We start from the raw sequence: 26,684 nt of genomic DNA, 5'->3' as shown, positions 1-26,684 counted from the left end.
TACACTAAAAGAGAACGGAAGTAAAATGGACATTGCCGTGTTCTCAGTGACATGTGACTAGTGCCGCCGTTAGTCGTCACAGGTCGTGCCTTGAAAGTTCTTCTGTGTGAGCTGATTAAACCACAAAGCACAGCGACGGAAATCATTTTCAGCTTGTTTATTTAGGTTATGTACAATAAAGCTTCATCACATGAGCCTTTTGAAAAGTGTGCACAACATCCCTCACATACACAAAGAGAAACAAACACCTGGACCTGCTGGATTAGGATTTGTGTGAAGAGCACATTTTAACAGATGCAGCAGCAAAAGCAGCGCTTCTCGGGCCGAAGGAGGGGGTTCATGGAGTCCTCATCGGTCCCCCAAAACCCCCTCAGGTGACACGAACGGACAGATGGACGCACACATTACATGGGTTGAAAGAAAAAAGGTCACAGACATGGGGGATTCATTCCTGATTATCAGCTTCATTTTCTACAGAAATATTGCACAAAAATCTGGATATAGATAGGCTAAGTCCAAGCCCCTTTCTGGTGGTCATGTGGGACCTTATTTGGGAAAAATACCCATGTGGTGGTCTACAGCAAGAGATCCTGTTTGTACCATCAATTACACATATGATTGTCAATTGCAAATATCCTTTTACACGTCAATAAACTCTCATTTTGTTTAAGTATCAGACTGTGTGAACACTAAAGCCTTTCCACCAGCAGTGAGGAGTCGCTGGATAAAATACTGCAGCTAAGCTAACGTTACATTAGTGATGGAACGTAGCTTCGTTAGCTAGCTCGCTAGCAAGACAAGCTAACGTGTTGGTGAGGTACGTTGTGTGAGAGCAGAGATGTAGTTCACTGAGCCGTTTCACACTAAACTAAACACGACGACACTCTGAGACTTTCTGGACTTGAAACATTATCTTTTAAATTGACATCAACATGTGGAATTTATGGTACAACCCAAACTGGATCAAGAGAATATTTGTCTAGCCGGTGCCTACCATGCAGATGGAACATCGGGACTTCCTCTCTATACAGAGACTGAGAGGCTGACAGGTATAACAGCCAGCAAGCCGATATCTACATGAGCAACAGAACAGGAGAACCTCGGAGTCCGGCTGATTTTTTTCTTGTCGTGTTAGCTTCTTTTGGAGTTACGTTACATTGACAAAAATCTACCCTCTACTAACTTGCACTCAACTAGTGTTCACTGCATTTTGGGTGATGTCTTATCATTTTTGTACGTGATGAATCTTCCATCAGCGTGGTTCCCAACCTGACCCCGGTGCTGGTACCGGGCTACAGGCCACGGTCCGCTGGGCCATGACAAAACAGTACGATACCACAAAAATCATTATAGTAGTTCATCACCACACACATGCCGCCTTGATGTCCAAGTGCTGTGACTGCTGTAACGAGCTCTAATAAGTGAAAATGTGTAACAGTGTAAAGGGAGCAGTTGGATTATCTAGAAGAGTTGGCCAAATTCTGGATCCATTAGTCTGGAACGTGAAACGCATATTGTACTTTTTACCAATAAAATGATTGCTAACGTTATAACTGTCCAGTTTATTTGTATTTATTTTTCCTTGTAATATGTACTACTGTGCAGCGTTCTAGCAACTAATAAGCCTCAATCAACCAATGTATTACTCCAACAGCAGTCCTGGTTCATGTTTAGACATTTTATAACAAAGGGTTTTTGCCCACTTACTTTCGATCAGACCTATTTTTATACTTGGTAAATGTCTTCCTGTGTGCTTATTGGACGTCACAGCTCTGACCGACTGATAACAACCTCAGTCTCAGAGTACCCACTAATGACTCATTTGTATTATGTGATGTGGCCGTTAGAATAAACGAAGAAAAGGACAATAAATAGATTTAGAAGGTTCAGTGTTTCAGGGTAGATTTTTCCTCCTCACAAACAAGTCCAGTGGCTCTTGGAGGGTGGAAGAGAAAGATGAACAGCCAGCCCAGTCCCAGTCTGTAGCACTTTGTCAAACAATCACCAAACGCAATCTAATGTTTTCTTGTACGGGGACATGAATTGTCCTTTTTTTTCCTCGCTCAGAACAAAAACAATGTCAATGGAAAGTTAATTAGGATCCTTTTTCATAGTGGACACACAAATTAAACGCATCCATGTGACTATGCAACGTCCAGGTGGAGACGTAGTATTAAATATTGAGACAGACTACTTATGGGGTGGGGGTTGTTGTGCAGTGACGCATTCAGGACTAAGAGGCGTAATGTCCAAACCCCCCATTGAAACACATTCGTTTTCAAGTTGTGCTGAGCGACACAAAAACATTTGGATAATGTGTGTCCGTGTACAGAAATCAGTAGATTTCATTTCTGTGACTATTTAACAAACTGCTGTGAGACTGTCTTGGGATAGCATAGCATTTTACAGCTGTAGCTGCTTATGATAGAATCACTTTAACACAATACATTAATGCTTGATGTTTAGCAAGGGAATGAGGGAAGGCAGTGCCAAACAGCTGTATATCCACGAAACACAGAAAGGGCTGAACATACATTCATCTGGGCTTGAAAACAACTCACCAAGGCAAATGATCTGCAATAAATCACATCGCATAACTTCTTGAAGCATGGAACACACACACGCACACACACACATGCACGCACGCACGCACGCACAAAACCAATTAAATAAACGTTGGGAGAATTTTCACATCATGACATGAAAGCTCCTGCGTAACATTCATTCAGAGATTAATCAAAAACATAAATTAGGTGTCCAGTTTTCTCACATTGCACCCATGAAAGTTTTGATCAGTTATCAATGTTCCATAGTTGACTGTTAGATAATGATTGGATGTTCAAGTGTGACTTGGCAAGACAAAAAACAAGAATTGTAAAGAAAGAAATGTATTAATTATAACAAAACAGAATTAGCTCCTCCTCCGAGGGAAAGAAAATATATGGGTTAAAACAAGTTTGGCCTAATACAAACAAATACACCAAAACAAAGTGGGGAAACTATATATAATATTCCACTCATAGTTATGCAGCTGCTGAAATCCCAAAAAGCTTTGTGAGTCACTTCTAACAAATATTACAGTAAAAAGGTGCTGAAAACAAAAGATATGTACGACTGCTTGCAGGGTCCTCGACTAAATTACATGTTTTCCCTGGTAGTATTCACACTGTTAGAGACTCAAAAGTTCACCTTCACATGGGATTGTTGCCCACAGCAAACAAATATGGAATGAGTTTTTTCCTTCCCCAAAGTTAAGATGATTCAGACGAGTAGAACACAGAAATGTGCACATTTTCTTAAGTCCTTCCGTCAAAGCAGTTACAGACAAGAAAGCCAACTCAATTCATTGCTTACAAATTACATTTTGAAGCCACAGAAACAAAACAAAACTGGAGGATAAACATGCAGCACTACTGAGGGCAGATAATAGTGTAGCTCTCAAGCTTCCCTTTAAAAACCAAGAGCATGGAAACGGCGTCCTGCTGTGCAAATCAAAACATCAATAGCTTAAAGGTAGCAAATTCCTTAACCATCCTTTCTTTTTCATGTAAAAATAAGAAAAAATGCGTGTGAATCAAACACTGGACTCCAACATACCCGATATTTAAAATGGATTGCTGAAATCTCAAAAATCAAACGGGACATAATTTTGTTTGGAGGCACGAGCCCAAAGCACATGTTCCTCTTTCTCCTCTCCAGTCTTATTTAGTGGAGCGCCTCCACACAGATCTGTTCCTCCGTAATGTCATCCAGCAGCTGCACCTCCACGGGGCTGCACATGTCACTGTCATAGACCTCTGTCCCCATCAGGGACTCTTCCTCCAGGCCGTCCCCTTTGCCTTTAAAGCCTTGCTCTGAAGGAGAGGTGCTCTCCACTGACTCCAGGTCCTCGATGCCTGCCCGATAGTGGATCATTAGCAGGGTGAGGGCCTGCAGTCTCTCCCCAGACTTGGCCAGCGCGGTACTAATAAGGGCCTTGCGCCGGGCATCTGTTGCCTCCCTCTCCTCCATCAGCAGGGCGTTATTGTGCTCCAGCTCCTGGTCAATTTCCTGCTGCAGCTTGTCCAGCATCAACTCCAGCTTCTGGGAGCGCTCGTCAGTGGGTAGCCCTCGGTACAGGTCGCGGCCGATCTCCTTCACAGCAATGAACACACTGTCGTCCAAGCCACCTTCCTTGCGTACAAGTTTACTGCTGCCACCGCTGCCGATGGGCTGCTTTGAGGGGCTGGCGCCGCCGGTGTAGGTCTCAGTATCGCTGCTCTCATTGTCTGAAGTGTTGGGAGTATGCTTGGGTGAGGGCTCCACTGCTCCAGGCACCACATCAACCACCTGCTCAACCAGCCGAGTCTTGGGCACCTGGCGCAGGTTAAGCAGGCGTGAGCTGGTGTTAATGATGTGGCGCGTCAGGCCAGTGGTGGCCCGGTTAATGGTGGATTTGGCTTCAGGATCAGCACCGCGACGCTCAGTGGCTGCCACACAGAAGGGATTTTCCGTGAGGCACTTGTCCTGGCACTTCTTGTGGCAAACGTAGGCGCAGACCATACACTGAGAGGCTGCCTTGGTCCAGACCTTCTTCTTGCAGTATGCACACCACGTGGGGTTCTGGAACTGCGTGTCCTGGAAGTTGTGACGAACCTCCGCCAAGTGCATAGTGGGGTAGGCCAGGTCATCACGCTGTGCAGTGGGGATATGCTCCTTCTCCCTCAGATCCTCATCATGGAGACTCCCTTCTCGCTCACTTTCTGCCAGCCCTCCTGAATACTCTAACTCGCCCTCAGCTAAGTAACAGAAGTTCAGAGTAACATCTCCATAACACAGCTTCTCATTGAAGCCCTTGTGGCTGCCAAGGCTGCGTAGCGTAGTGCGACTGACGTTAGCTCTAGGCTCTGGAGGCCCCAACCTGAAGGTGCACTGGTACTCTGCAGAAGACGTGGCCATGCATTCCAGGGCTATATGCTCCAGCTGGAGGCTGACATGACCCAGGCACAATAAACTACCCAGCTTAAAGGGATCTTTGCACCACAGGGCCACATTAAGGTACTTATGGTTGCTGTCCACCTCAAAGACGAAAGAGGCCTTGGGCCAGCGTGCTGTCTGGTTACGAAACATGATTTCTGGGGATTCCCAGAGGGAGTGGTCTTCTAGACTGTCCCTCATGCTGCAGGAACTCTCTGAAGCTTTGTCCTTTGCTTGATCGGCTTTGCTGCTGCTGGTCACAGTGGAGGGGACTGTCTGCTCATCACTGGACTCTACTGGCCTGGTAGACTGCTTCGCCTCAGCCTGCTTGACACACATCTTCTCAGGGCAAGCCTTGTCCTCATTAGCTCCAGAGAGAGGAGCTTTTTCTGGAGATTTTTCAGTAGCACTGATGGTGGTGGTTGTGGTAGGAACAACAGTAGCATGAGTAGTTGTAACAGAATCGACACCTTCCAAAAGACTGGTTTCTGAGGAGGCTGATGTCAACCTTATCTGAGGTCTTGGCGGCACTGGGGGGCGAGTAGGGGGAGGTGGGGGAGGGACGTTTGGGCGTTGTAGACCTTCCACGGGATCACTATTGGTCTTATGTGGCGAGGGCTTTGGTGATTCTTTGGGCTGGGGCTTTAGTGGTGACTGGAGACCCACCAGGTTTAACTTGCGGTTAAGGATGGGTGATATGGTACCAAGGGGCTTAGAGGCCAAGTTGGCCACAGTCCGTTTGGGGCTTTGGTTTACTGTAAGTAATGAATCCTCCTTAGCATCACTGGCATTTGTGGTGCTGCTGTTAGGGCCAGCAGACTGGCTAGATTTTGAGTCCACAATCAACTCTTCAAACTCAGAGTCCATGTCTTTGCCGTCAGATATATCTGAAAGAGTGGTGATAGGGGCCGGGTCCTCCTCATAACCCCCTGGCTGAGAAATAAAACCAGTTTCCTCTAGCTGTCCAAACCCCTCCTGAAGAGTTCCGAGGCTTCCGAAAGCTGGAGTCTGGTGACGAACCGGTCTCTCGTAAAGTACCACCACCCTGTCTCCAGCCTGCTTCAACAGTTTGGGCACTTGAACTGAGGATGTTACCTTGACACCTGTCAAAAGTTCAAGAACAGGAAAACATTTTTCAATCATTAGTGCAAAGAACTGACATTATCAGAAATGTTCCGTCAATTAACAAACATGGCGAACCTCCGATGGCGATGAGACGATCCCCCTTCTGCAGGTCGGCCAAGGCAGCAGGGCAGTTCGGTGTGACGGTCTCAATGCTGACATGCACTGCGTCCCCTTCGCTGGCAGGAACGTGCCTGAACGTCATCCCCACACTGCCACACGGCCCCTTGATAACCTCCGTCTGATGATGGGACGAGAGAAAACGTAGGATGAGGACTAACATTAATTTAGAGGTCATTAGGGCCAGGTATCATTTGAACATGAATACGGATTCAGATACCTTGAATTCGATACCACAATGCTACTTTTTTTCCAATGCTTTGAATGAAAATCTCCTAGCCTAATTAGTAGACCAACTAGGGGTCTACATGACTACAGCTAATTTATCAACTATAAGTAAATTGTTTACAATGTAAACAGTCTGTCACTGTGATTGATACGAGGTATTAGTTCAGAGTTTAACAACATGTTGGCAACATGTAAAGAAATTAATTAAACACTCTTTCTTCCACCCCACCAAACTCTCTTCTCACATGTAACACTTTCTTTAAATATTAAGCAGAATAAATTAAGGTGTACTTGTGAAGGGTTTTTGCAACATTTAAACATTTCAGAATATTAATTATTACAAATATTAATAATTGACTTGTTTAAGATGTTTTGAAATTTGTTTTCTTTCAACACTTTGGCTCAATAAAATAAGAACACAAATAAAAGCAACACAGATTTTAGAGTGACCTCAAATAGGAGCCTGAAGCACTGGTGAACTAACATTTGAAAAGAATCATTCATAAAATATAAAGCTCAAACAAAGGGCCATCAGATATGATGGTGTCAATTCTTGGACTCCCATAATAGATTTACAATGAGGAAAAAGTAATCTGAGGAGAAAAAGGCACATAGACCATTTCTTTATTTGCAAATCAAAATACACAGATCTTTTTGAAGGTACAAATGTAGGACATGATTCAATATGCTGAGAAGGGAGAAACTGCTGAGTAACATTCATGTACCTGAATGAGTCAAAACCATATCACAGATAGAGAAAAAATGGAGATGGAGAAAGCCATAGCTGCGCCAAGACAGATTTACTTCAACTTCAAATTTTTTCCTTTGAATTCCTCATGTTAAATGTCTACAGGTACCGCAAATCTCTTCAGTCTAGATGCAAAACAACAAGAATGAGAATAAACTGTTGACAAATGCTTAAAGTGCAGCACTGACATCTGCCTCCAGCACTTTGATGACACACTCAAAGTGACAGCTGCAATCCTGGGGTAGAAGAGAGAGCTGCAATTAAAGCCCACACTCCGGCTGCCTTAATAACAGCCACCGCACACAGTCCAAGTCACATATCCCACAACACACCTGGTAGGATGCGGAGGTGACCCGTTTCCAGCCCGACAGCTCTTCAATCAAACGTTTACAGTAGCAAGACTGTGATTGGTGGAGATTGCAGAGACATATATGGTCGGGTCTTTCCTGGTACAGAGCTAAATGAGGTAGAGGAGAGAGAGAGGACGGTACAGGTGTCCTCGTTTCGTAGACAGAAAAGGACGGCACACATGATGAGGGGAGACGGAGACGAATGACTGTAATTTCCCTGCTGTCATTGGTTATGGTTCTGGTGGAAGACAGTGATTGAGTTAGAGCTGGCCATGAATAAGCAGATCATCTATACAAGCTGGCACAGGGGCAGGTTTACTGAGGGATGCTGGTCCCAATCCACTCTTATGGTAAACTAGTTACTGAGACACTCGGCTTCCTAGTCTACACCGATGTATTACCAATGATGACTTGGAAGCCAAAATAATACTGCAATGTTACCAGATTTAAGCAAATATAACCTGAGAGACCAAGACCAGCCCACTAGTGTGTTCCTCCACTTCAGTGTGACAACGGTTCAAATTGTGTCCATACAAAGAAAGTCAGGGATTGTAAGTTCTATTTCAATCAAATGCAGTTAGCCACTAAGATACTTTAACACCTGATGTTGAATTATGAAGCTAAATTTGTTTGCAGCTTCACACCAGAATCCAGATGAATTCAGATCCAGTAAGGTTGCTGCCCAGAGTGCAGCTTTGCTGCCAAAGTGACCAAATATGGTAATTTCCTAAACTGGTAGCAGAGCTAATGAGCGGAGTGGAGCAGAAAAAAATTACACGTAGGCCTATGTCACAAGGAATATAACACAAAATTCATATGCAAAATTAAACAAATCCATTGGCCTTATTCAACAAAAAATATATAGGCCTAAATCCAATTTCTCACTGTCACACGTTCTCACGCTCCGCCAGCGGCGTCGGAACGAGTTTGAAAGGGGTTGGGGGTGCAAAAAAAAAAAGAGCTAGTTTGGGGCCGGGTTCCCCGAGACAATTTTGAAAATTCCAGAGGCCAACTAGCATTCACGCACGTTTTCATGTGGGATATTACGACAATCTTATTCTCTTAAACTGTATACTCTGACATAGACCTTAGCCTTTCATTGTTTACACATTTGTCCAAGTAGCATTCATCTGTAGCCCTCTCACTCTCGCACCCCGCTCACTCTCCCGCCCCTCTCACGCTCACGCCCCACTCACATCCCTCTCACTCTCACCCCCCGCTCACTCTCACGCCCCGCTCACGCCACTCTCACTCTCACGCCCCACTCACTCTCACGCCCCGCTCACGTCCCTCTCACTCACGCCCCACTCACGTCCCTCTCAATCTCACGCCCCGCTCACGTCCCTCTCACTCACTCTCACGCCCCTCACTCTCACGCACCTCTCATTCACCACCCACGTCCCGCTCACTCTCACGCCCCGCTCACGCCCCTCTCACTCTCACACCCCTCTCACGCCCCTCTCACTCTCACGACCCGCTTACGTACCACTCACGGCCCTCTCACTCTCACACCCCTCTCACGCCCCTCTCACGCCCCGCTCACGCCCCTCTCACTCTCACGCCCTGCTCACGCCCCTCTCACTCTCACACCCCTCTCACTCTCACGCCCTGCTCACGCCACTCTCACGCCCCGCTCACTCTCACACCCCGCTCACGTCCCTCTCACTCTCACGCCCCTCTCACTCTCACGCCCCGCTCACGCCCCTCTCACTCACGCCCCGCTCACTCTCACGCCCCGCTCACTCTCACGTCCCTCTCACGCCCATCTCACTTTCACGCCCCTCTCCCGACCCGCTTACTCACCACTCACGCACCGCTCACTCTCACGCCCCTCTCACTCACCACCCACGTCCCACTCACTCTCACGCCCCGCTCACGCCCCTCTCACTCTCACGCCCCTCTCACGACCCGCTTACTTACCACTCACGCCCCGTTCACTCACCACCCACGTCCCGCTCACTCTCACGCCCCTCTCACTCTCACGCCCCACTCACGCCCCACTCACATCCCTCTCACTCTCACGCCCCACTCACGCCCCACTCACATCCCTCTCACTCTCACGCCCCACTCACTCTCATGCCCGGCTCACGCAACTCTCACGCTCACACCCCGCTCACGTCCCTCTCACTCACGCCCCGCTCACGTCCCTCTCACTCTCACGCCCCGCTCACTCTCACGCCGCGCTCACTCTCACGTCCCTCTCACGCCCCACTCACGGCCATCTCACTTTCACGCCCCTCTCACGCCCCTCTCCCGACCGCTTACTCACCACTCACGCCCCGCTCACTCTCACGCCCCTCACTCTCACGCCCCTCTCACTCACCACCCACGTCCCGCTCACTCTCACACCCCTCTCACGCCCCTCTCACTCTCACGACCCGCTTACTTACCACTCACCACCCACGTCCCGCTCACGCCCCTCTCACTCACACCCCTCTCACTCTCACGCCCCACTCACATCCCTCTCATGCCCCGCTCACTCTCACGCCCCACTCACTCTCAGTTCCCGCTCACTCTCACGCCCCGCTCACGCCCACGTCCCTCTCACTCTCACGCCCCGCTCACGTCCCTCTCACTCTCACACCCCGCCCACTCTCACGCCCCCGCTCACTCTCACGCCCCACTCACTCTCAGAAAATGGATGAATATGATAAGTTCTCTAAAATCACTTTTGTTGTGCCTCTTAACTACAAATCTTTTTGTATGAGTTGTTCTTGAGCATTAATCAGTTTCAAGGCTTTATATTGTTCTCTGATATTTAAAGATCTTGTGAAGCCTTCTCGAGCCGTGTGTGTGTGTGAGGGGGCTCCAGGTTTAATGTGATCAGGTCGTGTTAGCTCTTCCATGAAGACGATAACAACATTGCAGAGGCAACAGGTTGCTGTTGGGGAGAATGTGGAGGCTACAGGCTCATTGAGCCGCATCACACAATCACCATTACTTAGGTAGCTTCTGTCCCGGCTGGAAACAACAACAGGACACGACTCGGACATCAACCAGCTTATTGAAAGTGGTCACGTAGAATTTTATGCACAGTCACAGACAACATGCCTAATGATATGTCGTTGCACAGAAAACTCAAGTGATAAGACTGCTGCTCTGCAGTGATAAAAAGCTAGAGGTTTACTCCCAGAAAAACCATCATCATACACCGAAGGAAGACTTACTTAAACTACTCGTTACTTTGGCCATCATTCCTTTCATTTTTTAAGAATATGTTTTGGTATTTGTGCTTTATTTTATTTTTCTGCATAAAAAAAAAACGTGTATTGGCCGAACTTGAGACTTCACAACCAGAGTCGCCAAACCAATTGGTGACGTCACCATGACGACGTCGCCTTCCTATACACAGTCTGTGGAATATTAATTTTCATCAGCCATGTAAACGGCTTAGTAGGAATATTGTCTCATTAGGAACAAGGTCAAAATAATATATTTACACCCACACCAGACTAGACTTTCTGTCCTATTAAAGTGTGTGTTGGGTGCTGGACTGTTCGGTGGAGAAGCAGTGAGATGAGAGAAAGTAGCCGTGTGGCGTTTCTCTCGGGGCTGAGCACCACTGACTGGACTAACCTTGTTACCATCGACTAAGACAACAAGCAGCTCTCGGTTCCTCGTCTCTGAGCACAAAAGACAAACAAAGAACGAAGCAGCCCCAAACTGGCCGGATGGAAATGGAGTAATTCACTATCTATTTCAGCAAACCCAGTCTCTCTTTTATCTACACTGCCACAGAGAACAAATGAAAGGTTAATATGTTCAAATGGCAGCTATCACTGCTTTAAAGTTGTCTCTTTAACCTCCAGGAGAAAAAAAACACAGACAAGTGTCCCTTTCATCCCTGAATAAAACAGAAAAGCATCTATTACACTTTGACATATCATGGGCTTCCTCGCAAAACATGGGACAGCACACACATAAACTTGAGGAAATGGATACTTTGCTCTCTGCCAAGAACAGAAAATAACTGGACAGGTGATGTAACCTTGTGAACGTGGATTGAGCCAAATTCCAAACATAAAGGAAAGATACCAAGTAGAAATTGTGAGTCGGGTGCTTTCACGCTAACCCGTCTGTTTGCTCTGTTAGTTCAGTTTGTTTGTGCTGCTGTGAACACCGTCAACACCCTGACGCAGACCAGACCACTTGAAAAGGTGTCTCTTGGTTCACTTCCAAGTGGACTCTGGTGTGATTGTTCATGATTGCAAACGCTGAACTACTAATAATTCCATCTGCTGATGGTGAAATCTGCTCTCATAGATCTTTATTTAAGGATATATGGAACCATATCAGGGCGATTTATAGTTCTAAAGCTCACATGGGCTTCTTAAAGTTCACACTATGCTGCACATTTATGGCTGATATTGAAGTCAACAACCACTGATGTGTGACAGTATTCATTTATGTCCTAAAATGTACCCATGAACTCATATCAAACTTAGGATAGGATCCCACTAGGGTTGGGTACCGAAACCCAGTACCAGTATGGCACCGGTTCCAACGTAAATGGTAGTAACCAGACCGAATAAGAAGGAAAATTCCGGTGCCTCATTTCGGTGCTGCTCGCTGGTGTATCACTTGTTGATCAGAACCGAGTTTGGGGCCGGGTTCCCCGAGAGGTATTTAAGCACCGGAACCTTTTAAAAAATACTGAGGAGGCACCATATCGGATAAAACCCAACCGATACCCAATCCTAGATCCCACCAGCTACTACGCTAAATCCGGAGAGTTAAGTGGGGGGGTCAATGCCCCCTATACAGCACTGGACCACACCATCTATAAACTTGACCTTTGTTTTGAGCTCAACTTCGCATGTGGAAGGTTTTGAGACCAAACCTTGCACAGTTGTGGCAAAATGAAATTGTATTGCAGATCAGGATAAAAAAAACTCACAATAAGTTGATGGTGATAAATCCCATTATAGGAGTAATCGGAAATAGAAGCAAGAAGTAAAAAATAGAACCGGATCAAAGTCCCAGTCGGTAAGTCCAGCGGATTGAGGGCACTCTGTCAGATTTTGAACGTTTACAACTCTCACACTCCTCCCCCACGTCCACCGAGCTCCTTCCCCTCCACTTCGTGCCCTTTGAAATCCCTTATATCACGCCACCTTTGAAACGCGGGTCCGATGTTGACTCAGGTTTTATCACGGGCACCGTCGCCATCTTTCTTTTTTTCCTTCTTTTCCACCGGTGTTTTCTTTTCCTTGGTTGTTTTGGACCTCCTCATTTCAGTTTTTAACGAGGAATTGGAAGCTTGTTGCTACTTCCCTCCACCTCCCCCCGTGATAGTGGTACGACTCGAGGGGGGAGGGGCTCTGTGTGTGCACGAACACAGCCCTGCGTGCTGATTGGACAGGATGATCCGGGCGCTGTCGGATTTTTGCAAAACAAACAACAGGGTCTATGTGCACGTAGAGGTGCTCTTTTTTTTCTAAAACGATTTCTAAAATGATTTATGTTGTTCTATCGGAGTGTAGTGTCGGCTTCAGTGAATATGATCAAACAAATGTTGCCGACTGGGACTTTGAGTTATTAAGGAATAAAAAAAACAGATTCACACAATGTTGCTATTTTTACCTCATTTAAGATTTTGTTTTCACTAAAAAGGATGTTCACAAAAAAAGGCATTTATTTTGGACAAGATAATCGTGCTATGACATTTTCATATTGTCCCATGTCTATTGCCTCGTCACTATAACGCCACAAATTGTTTTTTTGCTGTCTCCATTTTTTTTTTTGTAACCAGAAGTGACACGAGAGGGTGGAGGAAGGACAACCAGGCACTGAATAAGACATCTAGGTGACCAAATGTTACAATTAACTTTGATGAAGTGAAAAACACTGAAAGAGTGCTCGTTGTGTAGAGTTCTGTCAATCAGCAGGTAGCCCCGCCCCCTAAAGCATCCCCAGCTTTCTGGTCTGGTGGACTCTAAATGGACCATAATGTACTAAATGAACATCATGCTGGATTGAAGAAGAATTGAAACTAGAGATTGAGACCATAAACTGATGTTAATAAATATATATATATATATTCAGAGAGGAGTCACCCCCTGATGGTCATTAGAGAGAATGCAAGTTTAAGGCACTTTGGATTTGGCTTCACTTTTCAGAACCAGAGGTTACTGCCTGCTCTGACTGACCAATTACAAATTACTAGATTGTAATGTAGCTTGCTGGGGCTAATCTTTCCCACGACTGTAATTCACATTGCACTGTTCTACATGTAGCAAACTATAGTTGCCGATCCCAACAGTAATACATGTAAACATACACATTTTTTTCAGTGGAGTGGGTTATACTGGCCTCGATGGGATAAGTCAACAGAGGGTTATGTTTGTACTGGAAGCAGTCTAGAGGGAGAGGTGGCTAGCTGCAGGCTGGTCCTCAACCCCAGCTTGACGGAGAGCTCGGATGGAGCAGCATCTCCTGTTGCTTGGATGAACATCCTCCTGCTCTCCAGCAGGTCTGGGAGGGTGTGTGTGTGAGGCCCAGAGGTGGGGGTTGAGCAAATCCTTTTCCCTGTCACTGCACTGCTTGGTAATTTAATATAATACCACATGTCAGATCGATTTGTGTATGGTTATAGGGTACAAGTCGCTGCGAGGCAAGTGCGCAGCAATTCCCTGCCACATCTAATTAGCAGCCCTGGTGCTGATGGGGTGGACTGGGCTGAGGGTGGGGGGCAGGGCCAGTAGCTGCTCAGGTGTTTACGTGCTGGCTACTTTTTAGGCTCGTTAACGACGGTGACGCACATCTGTAGTACATGTTCTCAAACACATTGTCACAGGCATGTGTTGACTTACAGTACATACATATATTTATATATGTATGTATATATGTATATATATATACACACACACGCATATACACACAATTTTCATTAAATAAAAAAATAACTCTTAAAGAAAATTGAAATCATACTGAGAAAAAATGATGTGTTCAAAAAGCAAAGCCCTTAAGTCTGATGAACGATGCCATTAAGACATATCAGTATTTTACAACTTCAAAGAACAATGAAAGTTTTTCTTCTTATTGTCTTATATGCAAAGTTTTATATCCAGCAAATTTGCAAAACATAAACCCAACTTTCAGTCTTCATGTCTAACAGCCTACTTGGAAACATTAATATAATGCACAAACCACAAAGCTGTGAAAACTAGAACCTTACGTAATGATTTTGTAGTTCTCCTTTTGTTTTTATGTCTTTTCTATTGATATGTTCAGTTTGTTTTTAATGTTCTGTGCACTACCTCCATCATACCTTGTTTCTGTTTATGATAGGACAGCCTTACTCTTCGTTGGTTCTTTGAATGGAAAAAAGACTCTTTCCTATCTTTTAAAAAAATCAATATACAAAGTATTGTTCGGCTGTGCAGACAGAAGGCAGCTTGCACATACCAAATAACAGCCAGCAGTTTATTTAATTCTATACTTAATTTGAATGTCTCTGTAATTAAAGTATTTCTCTGCCTCTGTCAAGCACTCTGAATTGCCTTGCGTCTGAATAGTGCTATACAAATAAACTTACCTTGTCTTAATTGTAATGTTTTTGTGTCCGGTTTAGCTTGAACTCTCTGAATATATGTTAATTGGCTAATGATAAAATCTAAAAAATGACAGCCCAAGATCTTATGGGGAATAATGGTGTACAAGGCAGTTGCTGTGATGAGACATGTTATGCTGTAAGGGAGCTGTTGCATTGCAGACTCTGGACCAACGGCTGTTACAGAAACGAAATACTAACCCACAATGGCTCAGCCTGGAAATCAATAGAAAAATGGTAATGAAGGCAAACGGATGCAAGTTCACTCTCGGCATCTCATTTGTGATACCGTCATTACTCTCTCATACGCCCTTTCTCCGTTTGTGATTAACTCAATAGTATTATGAGGCAAAAAACATCCACTGACCACCTGCGCTGGTGTGTTCACAGCTATCAATAAAATGTCACCACAGGAAACATCTAGAAAAGTAGAAAATGTCTCAGTGATCACAGCTGAAGTTTGGTTTTACACACATGCGGCTCAAACTGAATTTTCAAATTGCCTTTTTATCATAGGAAGGAGGTTTCAAAAGCATAAAGAACAAAGGAGTTGTCATGGGGACCAAAGCAAACAAAAAGGGTGCTTTGCCTAATTTGCACTTGTATGGAAAGCCACTGTGGTTTGGTTGCCCACACGGCCCCTTTTTTCTAGCTGTCACTGGCTTTAAAAATAAATGATCTGTCATGACTGTTACATCATCCTGGTTGAATAAAGACCGACAACTACATTCTAAACTAGTAGCATCGGTGCATAGAAGAGCAACACACCATTTCCCTCGTTATCAAGTTGGCATTTCAGTTTTTCGTCTCCTTTGAACACCGATGCAAACACTATCTCCTTCCTCACCAGCTGCTTCACACGTTGGGATTACCACGGTGTCATTCCGCTTCTTGGAACCTACAGGGAGCAACATTTACTTATCATTCATATAACATTTGCATGGTTTTTCACCTGATTTAAGCCTATATCAGGCTCTTATGCTCACACGTAACGTGAAGTTCATTTTTACCTTGTCACTCAAGCAAGTTAGATCGTGGGATCACATCACTCGTAGACACTAGACACTATGTAGACACCAACCAGGTTTCCTCCATCACAGCTGAAATCACCACTATTGCTGCTTTTTACATGTTGAAGTCCAAGATCCACCAGGAAACCAGACACCATTCTGTCTGAGTTCATGACATCATCCAGAGGTGCTCTGTGGATTTCACCATATTCACTGGATCTAGTTAGACACACGTCAGCTGGTTTACTACAGCTGGATGAACAAGAATAAACTATTTAGCTGGGGTTTAATATCAATAACCATATTAAAAGGATGCTGAAATAACTCCATAATGAAGGTGATCAGTAAAAAGTTATATATATATATATATAGTTTTATATATATATATATATAAAACAGTGCTACTGAGGTGAGAGCAAGAAGCTCTGGTATATAAAGTGGTCTCTATGAAATCCTATTGAAAGATTACAAGCTATTCAAAACAGCCAACAGACAAAAACCCTCATCCCTCAGTGAGTCAGGGAGGAAGAGCAAAAAAGTTAATGCTTTTATTTAATTTGGCTCTGCTGCTGCACAATAGATCCTATTTAATATAATTTTTTGTTAGGAGAAGTACAAACAGCAAAAATAGTCGGTGGTTAGCATCACTCTAAATAACACTGACAAAGCAGAAGAAAAACAGATCCTTCTAGATGGAATCAAAGGGCGTTCGGACTGATTTCATACGTCACTAACTCAAACATTATTGGGAGTTTGTTAAACATGAATTTACTGGTTTTCACTGCTGGATGTCTTTCAAGATACTTAATCCAAAGGCTAAAACCTCAAACAGAGTCTATGTGATACAAATATGTTTGGTATTGCTTCCTTTTTAAACTTGATAATATCCTATTATGTCGTACCAAGTATCATAAAAAAAGATTTAAGGTACTTTGGTTCTATTTATAGGAAAAATAAAGGCAGACTTAAATTTGTACACTTCCAATAGAGAGGATAAGTCCCGCCCCTTCAGCTGGACAACCGTGGGACTTTATTTTGGTATTCAATGGAAAGAGACATAAAAGGCATACATTTTTTAATTGTACCATTAATTACACGTGATGATGTTTCCCAATTAAAAAGACAATTGTACATGTCATGAAAGTTGCATTTTGTCATATAATTGTTGAAGTAGAAGACTGTGAAAATACAAGTAATAATAAATAAAAGTGGAGCGTTTGTGCTGTGATTTGCCACAAATGACATACATGTAGTTGTTTTCAGGAAACATCATGATCATGATCATGGCAGGGGAATGAAAAAGTAAGGCCTGGTTTTAAAATGACAAGAAACAAAAATACATTTTATTGAATGTATAAATGTATATATATATATATATATATATATATATATATATATATATATATATTGATCTGTTATTGATTCAGAGAGACCTTGTGATTTATGATCATATAAGAAGATGCGTGTCTTATCTGTGACAATAACAATATTTGTTTCTTAACAAAATGTAAAGTGATCCAGTATATTTAAGGGCCATTTAAAGAGTTTTAAAACATATTGGAATAATATGGATATCAGGAATCCAGATTATTTTGAGCAAAATAATCGTGACATTAAATGTTCACATCGCAACGTGAAAAAATCAGGAAAATATTTGGAAATGGCAAACCCTTACACAAAAGTGTTACCAAATGTTTTAATGGAAGCTGCTGCTTTGTATCTGTTTTTAATGTGAAGTGATCATGTAGTGAAGGACTTAAACACTCAAAGTTCAGTAACTGAGAAAAGTGTGTGTGCCTTGTCAAACACTATATTTAGACACAGGATGGTCTTTAGCTGCAAACACTGATGTCTGACAACGACACCTGGCTGATCACTCATCAGGGCAGCACTCTTTGGAGTGTGTGTCCATGTTGACTCCACAGAGTAACAGCTCATTCTGCTCTAATGGGAGACGACGCCTTCAGCAGCCGAAAAGTACATTTCAAATGAAAATAGCAAGCAACCTGTAATATGGCCGTGTCTCTGTCTGTCATGCACATAGCAGCTGCTCTATTGAGTTTCATCTGCGGTGAATTGATCCATGGAAGAAACGATTAGAAACAAACAGCTTGTGGGACCAACCTCTCATGTCTTTAATATGCTTTCTGCCGAGCGGCCAGCCGTTGTCAAACAGAATTACAAGAGGCCGTCTAATTGGACCAGCAAGGCGGAAACGAGCGGTGAATGTGTCATCCGCCACGAGTCGATGTGTGCCACAGGAAAATGACAAAGGTGAAGGAAAAAAACATGTAGGCAATATATCATATTTAAAATGAATAAAAGCTTAACAAAAAAAAAAGTTTCATGATTTAATGACCTTTACTTCATCAGACGGTTACATATATTTCATTTATTTGGATTTTTCCAATAGACTGGCGTCCTGTCCAGGGTGTACCCTGCCTTCGCCCAATGACAGCTGAGATCGGCTCCAGCCCCCCTTGACCCTAAATACAGGATTAGTGGTAGAAAATGGATGGATGGATGGATTTTTCCATTCATTTAGATGAGAATTTAGTTCGGTTTTTGTTAGTTTTATTTCCTCTCTTGATGCCACTGTGACACTTCCAGAGATTAAATCCTGTGCTGACCACAACACAGGCAACGTGTCCATCACATCAGCAGAAATATTCAAAAACTGGTAACTTCGTTGTGTTGATATTTCCTCGTCTGAATTCATACGCTTTTCTAACTTTAGTGTATACTTGATTTGGATCAACATTTTTCCGTAATTCTTTATTTTGTGTGCAAGAGCAATGGAAAATATATCATGAGAGGAAATCAAATTAAAATCAATGAGGTTTGCTGAAGTTGAACTACATTACAGAATCATTAATTCCTCTGCAAAATCTGGTGGTATGGTTCTCATGTATCTGATCCCAGAATTTAATGAACTTATTATTCTGAGGACAAAGAAAACAAGTATTTTCCATAAATATAATTTATTATGCATCTCCAGTCCTGTATCGTGGGGGTTCAGAGAGTAGCCAACGACCGGTCAGAGCCATATTTTTAAATGTTTTACATGCGTTTGTTTTACAATGATTGAGTGGTTTGTTACATTTTGTTAAATGAGAAAAAATCTGTATGCATTTGAAATGTAATAAAAAATATATATTTCCCCCCAAAGGCAGGTTCTGTATAAATCTGTCAAAATTAAGTAAATATTTAATTTGTTGTATTAGACAGGTATTTCTATTCGTTATTTTCTCAATAAGCGGTTCAATTAGAATTTCCAGGATATTGACGACATGATAATATTTCACAGATAGAAAATGTAATATACAGTGATGGATGATATTGCTCCTACTGTACTCCAAAAGTCCTGAATGGAAAATTAATCTGTGGCCTGTCTGGTGCTTGAAGCACTAGATGACTCATTGTTTAGGGTGTGTGTTTGTGTGTGCATTTGTGTTTGTGTGTGTGTGTTTCTGTATGTGTGTATGTTCCTATGTGTGTTTGTGTGTGTGTGTGTGTGTTTCTGTGTGTGTAGGAGTGTGTGTGTGTGAGTGAGCCTCAGTCTTTCATCGGGTGTCCGGGGCAGATTAAAGACACAAAGACGACCTAAGTGGAACATCAAACAACCACTGTGATGGTGAAGTGTGAGTGTGTGTGTGTGTGTGTGTGTGTGTGTATGTATATGTGTGTGTGTGTGTGTGTGTGTGTGTGTGTGTGTGTGTGTGTGTGTGTGTGTATGTGTGTGTGTGTGTGTGCGTGTGTGTGTGTGTGTGTGTGTGTGCGCGTGTGCGTGTGTGCGCGTGTGTGTGTGTGTGTGTGTATGTATATGTGTGTGTGTGTGTGTGTGTGTGTGTATGTATGTGTGTGTGTGTGTGTGTGTGTGTGTGTGTGTGTGTGTGTGTGTGTGTGTGTGTGTGTGTGTGTGTGTGTGTATGTGTGTGTGTGTGTTGACTATGTTACGGGAAAAGAACCGTGGCCTGGCTGATCCGGAGGTTTCAGGTCACAGATGGACGGGTCAGAACAGTAAAAGCATGACCAGCAGCCTCAGCAGTAACAGATACAATATTCTCTGATGGCTGTGTTGATCCAGTTTCATTGTGAAGAACTGTTAATGCTGAAAGAGCCAAGCAGACTTGATAAATTCATATTTACATCCGTACTTGCATGTGACAAGCATATCCATCATATCAGAGTTTGTAGAAGTGCATGTCTGGCTTTTACTGGCCTAACCCTTAAATAGTGATCTCTGACAGAGACTCTAAACAGACAGACAGATGTCTGATGGGAAGTGCTCCATGTTTCCTCTACACTCCGACATCCTAATCACTGAAGTCACATGTTGCTATGGATAAAATACTGTGCCTGGGAAGAGTCTGGGAAACTGGATGATTTTGGGCTCGGGGCCATGAGACTGACCACACACAACATCCAGCCTGGTACAGCTGGGAATACACAACACAAAGCCACGGAGGGCGGCCGATCCTCGTTACACAACGAGATGTTGAGCCGTCGTGTACGCGAGTGCACGTCATATGTGCCTTCGGTCAAGCTGTCAGCAAGAATCAGCATTCAGGGCCGACGATGGAATCAGCGGGGCAGATGTGCAAACACGCCTGACGGAGTTCCCACCCCCCCTACCCCACCCCCATCCGACCTCCACACACCATCAATGAGCAATAAAAAAAAACAAACACACCCAATCTCACACTCTGTAATGGAACAGCAGCTCACAGGTGGTCGGTGTGGTGCAGATGCACACAGCACAATGAAGTGGCTGAAGTAAACATTGACCAATTGGAGATTGAGGGACATCTTTGTCTGTCTGGGAAGCTCCTAGCATGGAGTCACCTTACAGCCCTCAACTGCTCAACATAACTATTCTTACAAATAAATATACTTAGAAACAGCTCATGTCCAAATAAAAAAGCAGAGACATATTTAATATTTGGAAAAGTACGTTTTACTAACTAACATTCCAATGAAAAGCAAAAATCCAAATAGAAAGTTATTTCCTCAAATTGTATTCTTCGTCTCATCAATTCTCAATGAAAAAGAAGCTGTAATGTAAATGTAACGTTTGTATTTTTACAAAAGAAATATGTTGAACCAGAGAGCACTGACAACAGCACACACCTCTACCGAGGTCACACTAGCTACTCATTCTGCATCTGCATCAAAATACAAGGTGATTATTATAGGACTTGTGCGGCAGATTTTTCTTGTCAGTTTTATGTGAACAAAAAAACATTTTCAGTAATAAATAAAAGCATGAAAGGAATACTTCACCAATTTGCATGAGTATGGTTAGAAACCCGGTAGTGTGTTTGAATGGTCGTGCATCATTCCCTCATTTCCCCAGAGATCTCTGTGTTTCTATTCTGGAAAGGAGCAAATGACCATATTTGCCTCATTGGAGGCTCTTTGGTTAGAGGGGGTGAGACTACAACACTAGTTCCTCATGTTTTCACCCCGCCTACAGGGGGCAGACCCCACTGAGACTACAGACCTGTTACAGACCAGTGGTGGGACCCACTGAGACTACAGACCTGTTACAGACCAGTGGTGGGACCCACTGAGACTACAGACCTGTTACAGACCAGTGGTGGGACCCACTGAGACTACAGACCAGTGGTGGGACCCACTGAGACTACAGACCTGTTACAGACCAGTGGTGGGACCCACTGAGACTACAGACCAGTGGTGGGACCCACTGACACTACAGACCTGTTACAGACTCGGGGTGTGAGCGGAACTGGACCGGCCCTTATATAATGAAAATGCCGCTGTGTGAGTGCAAACCGGCGGGGGGCTGGCGAGGGGGGACAGATCAGTGGGAGTGGCCTAGAGCTGTGCATTGTGGGAGTTGTTGTCTTCCATCCACATGCGCCAAAAAGTCACTGTCTGCCTTTTCTCGGTCAAGAAGGCACCAAATCCAGTAGTCAGTAGTCATATTAAAATATATTGAACCAAAGTGGAATCTATGTACAAAATACCATACGTTCATTCTGAATATTGTCCAAGTCCATGTGGGTTGCTAAACAAGGACATGTCCTTAGTTTCTTCAATCTGATCTGATCTGATCTTAGAGATCAGACGCTAAGAAATCTTTCTAAAAGTTCCGACATGTGGTTTTGGATTCCCATCAAAGACGGAGACCTGATCCATATCCTCCTAAAAAACAAGCAGACAAGGTAGCAAAGAGATCACCTTCTGGGGACAGTTCATGAATTGAAACTGTCAGTTCTTTTTTTTGACGCACAAATGATTAGTGTCGTTTGGTTGCTAGGTAGATATTGCAATACCTTGCCATTAAAAATTGTACAATATCCCATTTTATGAGCACCAGTACTTTACAACGACAATGTTTTAAGAAAGCTCTTATTAAATGTAGGCATCGCTATACTTTTGAGGTCGGCTTTGGGACTTCAGAGTTTTAACTTTGATGCGGGTGGAAACGAGCAGTCGACTACAGGTGGTGACGTCACTGTACAAAATGGAGGCAGAGCTTGGTTGTCGTGTCTGTCAGACAGATACTTCCATGACAAAAACTGAAAAGCCCATTACTGGGAGCAGATCGACCAGACGGACTTGTTACTGGAGAGTAACATTCGCCGTATGTGTTATCTTGGACTGCCGGATCCAGCAGTGACAAGCTCGTCATGGGAGAAGTAGCATGCTCAAGGTGGAACAAAAACAATGTCAATCAAACAGATAATAGCCCAAATAGATAATACAAGCAAAGTGGAGATGCTGGTATATCATTAGAAAGGATCTATGTTGTCAAGATATTGTTGTCATAGAAACATTCTCTTCCTTTTTTTAATGAAACCCTCAGATGAAGCGCTGCCTGGCGACCTGGCGGCACCTTCCTGCCAGAAAGAGACGGAGCCATAAGCATGTCAACACGTTCTAGAAAACGGCAATACAAGTAGGAACCTGGGAATAAGCATAATACAATATCTCCTGGAAGAGGAAATAATGTTCCAGGAAATATTATTGTTCAAACATACTGAATTTGACTACATGTACTAAATCTGGTTAAATCTAAAACAAATAAAGTAAAGTATTCAAATAAATATTTTAATTGAAACATTTGGCAGTTGATAAAAATCCTTAAATAAACAGCGTGTCTCTCTCAGGCCCATTCAAATCTGGTATTGTGAGTGTGTGGATCCAGAAAGCAAACAGTGATATCCAGGTGAAAGATAGAGACTGAAAAACATGCTGAACAGAGTCCCTGATGAGAATGGACGTCCCCTCGTGAGGACAGACACATGGACCCGTGAAACGCAGGAGCAGCACCGGTTAAAATGAGAGGATATTCAAATGGCAGGAACAGCATTAACATACACAAGACAAGCGGCTGTTTTCATGAGAGGGAAGCTCATATCTGGCAATCATCAGGGGAAAAGGGAGCGCAAGAAATTGACCTTTTCCAGATGGTATAGCCTTTAATCCTTACTACAGAGTCCTGCTGGGGACATGCGGACTGGAGGAGTCTGATAAACCAGGCTCAAATGCCACTGTGAATCTGCATTTCTATGTGTATGTGAACCAAAAAAGGGACACAAGTGCTTTGAAGTGGCTCCACTTGGAGAGGGTTTTGCTGACAGCTGTGCTGGTCGAGTGTTGGGGTGGAACACTTCACATATTCATTACTTACTGGATTACTGACTGCACCTTCACTGTCCATGGGATCTGTTCTGGAGGAAGGTTCTATGTGAAGTGTACATATATGGTGTTGTTTTGCTGTCTAGCACACCGAGCTATAGAAGTCACGTCAGAAAGTAAGAGATGCCGCTGTGTAAGTGTTCAACCAGCGTTTTGGAGTAGACGTCACGTTTACGTCTCATTGTGGTGGCAGGTACAGGTAAACAACGGACGATATCTTCGGATAGTAAAGGTCTAGTTTTGTCATAGGATGTCAGAATAGCAATGTAAAAAAACAATGATTTTCAGTTTTATAGAATACAGTCATTGAAGACGCCCTTTGAAGTAAAACACAGCCTTTAAACAGACCGACTGGACTGATGAAATCCTCCTGAATTCTGGTCTCTGCAGCTCAGTTCATATCAGATGGATTAATAACCATAAAGTAGTAACATTCTCAGTAGGCTGTTTTATAATGATAAACACCACTGATGATCAACATTAGCATGTAAGCAGGAGTAGCATAAATAGTTTATAGCTAACATTCTAACACCACTGGACAACCTTAGCAACATTAGCGTGTTAACATGTTTGTTATTTGTATTTGCAGAGTGAGAGAAATGGTTATATATACTAGAATATAATGTGGGAGAGGAAGGCCTGATATTTCACTGCCCCCCGCTGGACGAAGACCCAACTCCTCGACAGTCATTATATTAAAGCACAGTGCAGAACAATTACTGTTCAACACAATAAAAATCTTTGAGCCGTTGCAAATGTCATTCAGAACTGTGTGACTAGGATAGCAGCAGCAGCAGCAGCCATGCTGCAGCCAGAGCCAGTAATTGGGGCTGACATTTCACTCTAAACTGTCATTAGTCACTTCCAAACAAGCCTGATGTGATAACTGTAATATCTCTAAATTGCAGCAATTAGAAAAAGGTTTTGCCGGAGGGACCTGAGCATTTTCATTGCTGCTCAAAATGTCAACAATGGGACAATCTCATCAAGGCAAGGAAGATGAAAATAAGCCTTTATTAATGTGTCAATTAAACAAGGTGTCCGGCGTTAGAGGCATCAGAAGTGTTTGTGTTACACAATTCTGAGCGTTTGAAAAGCTCCGGTTCTAAAAAGCTGCCCAATTCAATATTTAAAACACCGACATAGGAGCAAACAACTACTGTCTGTGTACAGTTATAGTGATGTGAGCAGAGACAGGGGTCACTCTCCCTGTGTGTGTTGTTATCAGAGCTTCTCTGTGCTTTGTTGACATATAAGTCCGGCCCCTTATGGTGTTTTAAATGGGACCTTATTTCAGAAAAAGATTGCCAATTTAAAAGATAATGTTTCAAGTCCAGAAAGTCTTGTGTGTCGTTAGTTTGTCGTCATATCATTTAGTTGAGTGTGAAACCGCTCAGTGAACTACATCTCTGACCTCATACAACGTACCTCACAACGCGTTAGCTCATCTTGCTAGCTAGCTAGCGAGCTAACGTAGCTACGTTCCGTTACTAATGTAACATTAGGTTGAACCCCAAAGTGCTCCTGAAGGCCGAGCCGTCAGCGTGCGAATGTGATGAACATGTCAGCTCCATCCTGACGGGCAGGTTGCACCATCAGTGCGTGAATGTCTGTGTAAATGGGTGACTAGTCTTTCTGCGTTGTCAGAAAGACTACAGAGGTGCTATATTAAAGGCTGCTAGAGTTTCTTACAATAAAGCTGCAATGAAATGTCAGCGGCACCATCTTTGTCAATAACGTATATTTGACAATCACAGCTCTTTGGGGAGATGAGTAACGTTCATGTTTCTCCAATAAAAATGTATAAAATACACAACTTGAGTAATGGCACAGAAGGGAGGATCACACTGTGATGCGTTGCAAGAAACATGTCGCCCACAAATCCATTGTTTTCATACAGTAGGGCATGGCTGGCGGGCGCCACGCATCATGTTTTAAGTTAACTACATCACCACTTCCTTCCTGTTTTGATGGCGGTACATGTGGCAGGAACAGACGACGAAAAGGTTGATATTCATGGTTTTTAAATCAGGATGAACTATATATTTCCTCAGTATATTTTTATGGTTTACTTTCCCTCCTCATCCAACAGAGCAGAGCAACATCTAGACCTCCACGTCTGCTTGAACCCACATTGATCACCTGGTTGATCACAAACCCGCTACACAGGATCGTCAGGCATTTTGAAGCGGCTGCACCTGTGTGTTGGCCACCAAAGACTGTCCTACTTCTCAGGTGTATTGAACCTCCATCAAACTTTCAATCTGCCGTCTTACTGGGTTTAACATGGCAATGCTGTTTACACTGTGTGGCCCACACGTCATGTTGCTGTAAGGAACTAAACCAGGAGGATTTGGCCTCATTGTCTCCTGTTTTTGAAACCGAGAGAGAGCAGTACCAGGTGTGAAAGTCAAATGTTTTGGTAACTTTTAACCAAATGTGTACTTTTAAATAGATCTGTTTAAAAGAACAATTAAAACAACAAACATCCTGCACATGAAACATTCTTCCCTGCAATCCTAAAGCAGAGGAATGAGAAGGAAAGCGAACGGGAGGAGAACCCACCTGCTTGATGGAGCTGCGTGTCTTCTCCTTCCACTGCTGGGTGCTCAGCTCCAGGGTGCAGTGTACGTAGGTCTCTCTGTCGTAGGAGCCCAGGATGAACAGCCTGCAGGGACGCGATAACACATGAGAGCAACTGTGTCATCCTACCACAAAAACATTTAGAAGCAGCAATTTGGTCAATTTTGGCTTTGCGTTTCTTAAACGCCTCGTCTTAAAGGCCCTGGAAGATCGTGGCCATTAGCTGTGTCCCCGTTCAGCAGCCTCATCCTACGGAGGCTGCATTTAAAACTCCACATGGACAACAGCAGCTGAGACGAGGCTGTTCCATTTCAAAGACTCCTTCAAATCTTCTTTCTTCTTCTTTT

At 43.7% G+C, this 26,684-nt stretch overlaps 1 protein-coding gene across 2 annotated transcripts in view; it reads right to left on the bottom strand.

The window, feature by feature from the left end:
• Positions 1 to 142: 142 nt before the first annotated feature.
• The window catches only part of pdzd8 (PDZ domain containing 8), a 43,377-nt gene continuing 16,835 nt past the window's right edge, over positions 143 to 26,684 (bottom strand). Inside the window, exons 3-6 of one of the 2 annotated variants that reach the window (XR_014597983.1) lie at positions 26,320 to 26,422; positions 6,157 to 6,319; positions 2,636 to 6,059; positions 143 to 2,597 (exon numbers count right to left, since the gene is read on the bottom strand). Coding sequence is in view for 1 of the 2 variants with exons in the window: in XM_084021606.1 (XP_083877732.1) it covers positions 3,706 to 6,059; positions 6,157 to 6,319; positions 26,320 to 26,422 (2,620 nt within the window). In the remaining variant the exon portion in view is untranslated. Of the gene's footprint in view, positions 6,060 to 6,156; positions 6,320 to 26,319; positions 26,423 to 26,684 lie in introns of both variants that reach the window. The other variant, XM_084021606.1, reaches the window with a different exon arrangement.

This window comes from Eutrigla gurnardus (assembly GCF_963514095.1).
Source record: "Eutrigla gurnardus genome assembly, chromosome: 11".
In the NCBI taxonomy this organism is placed as follows: Eukaryota; Metazoa; Chordata; class Actinopteri; order Perciformes; family Triglidae; genus Eutrigla; species Eutrigla gurnardus.
This window is presented reverse-complemented; position numbering and strand designations above follow the sequence as displayed.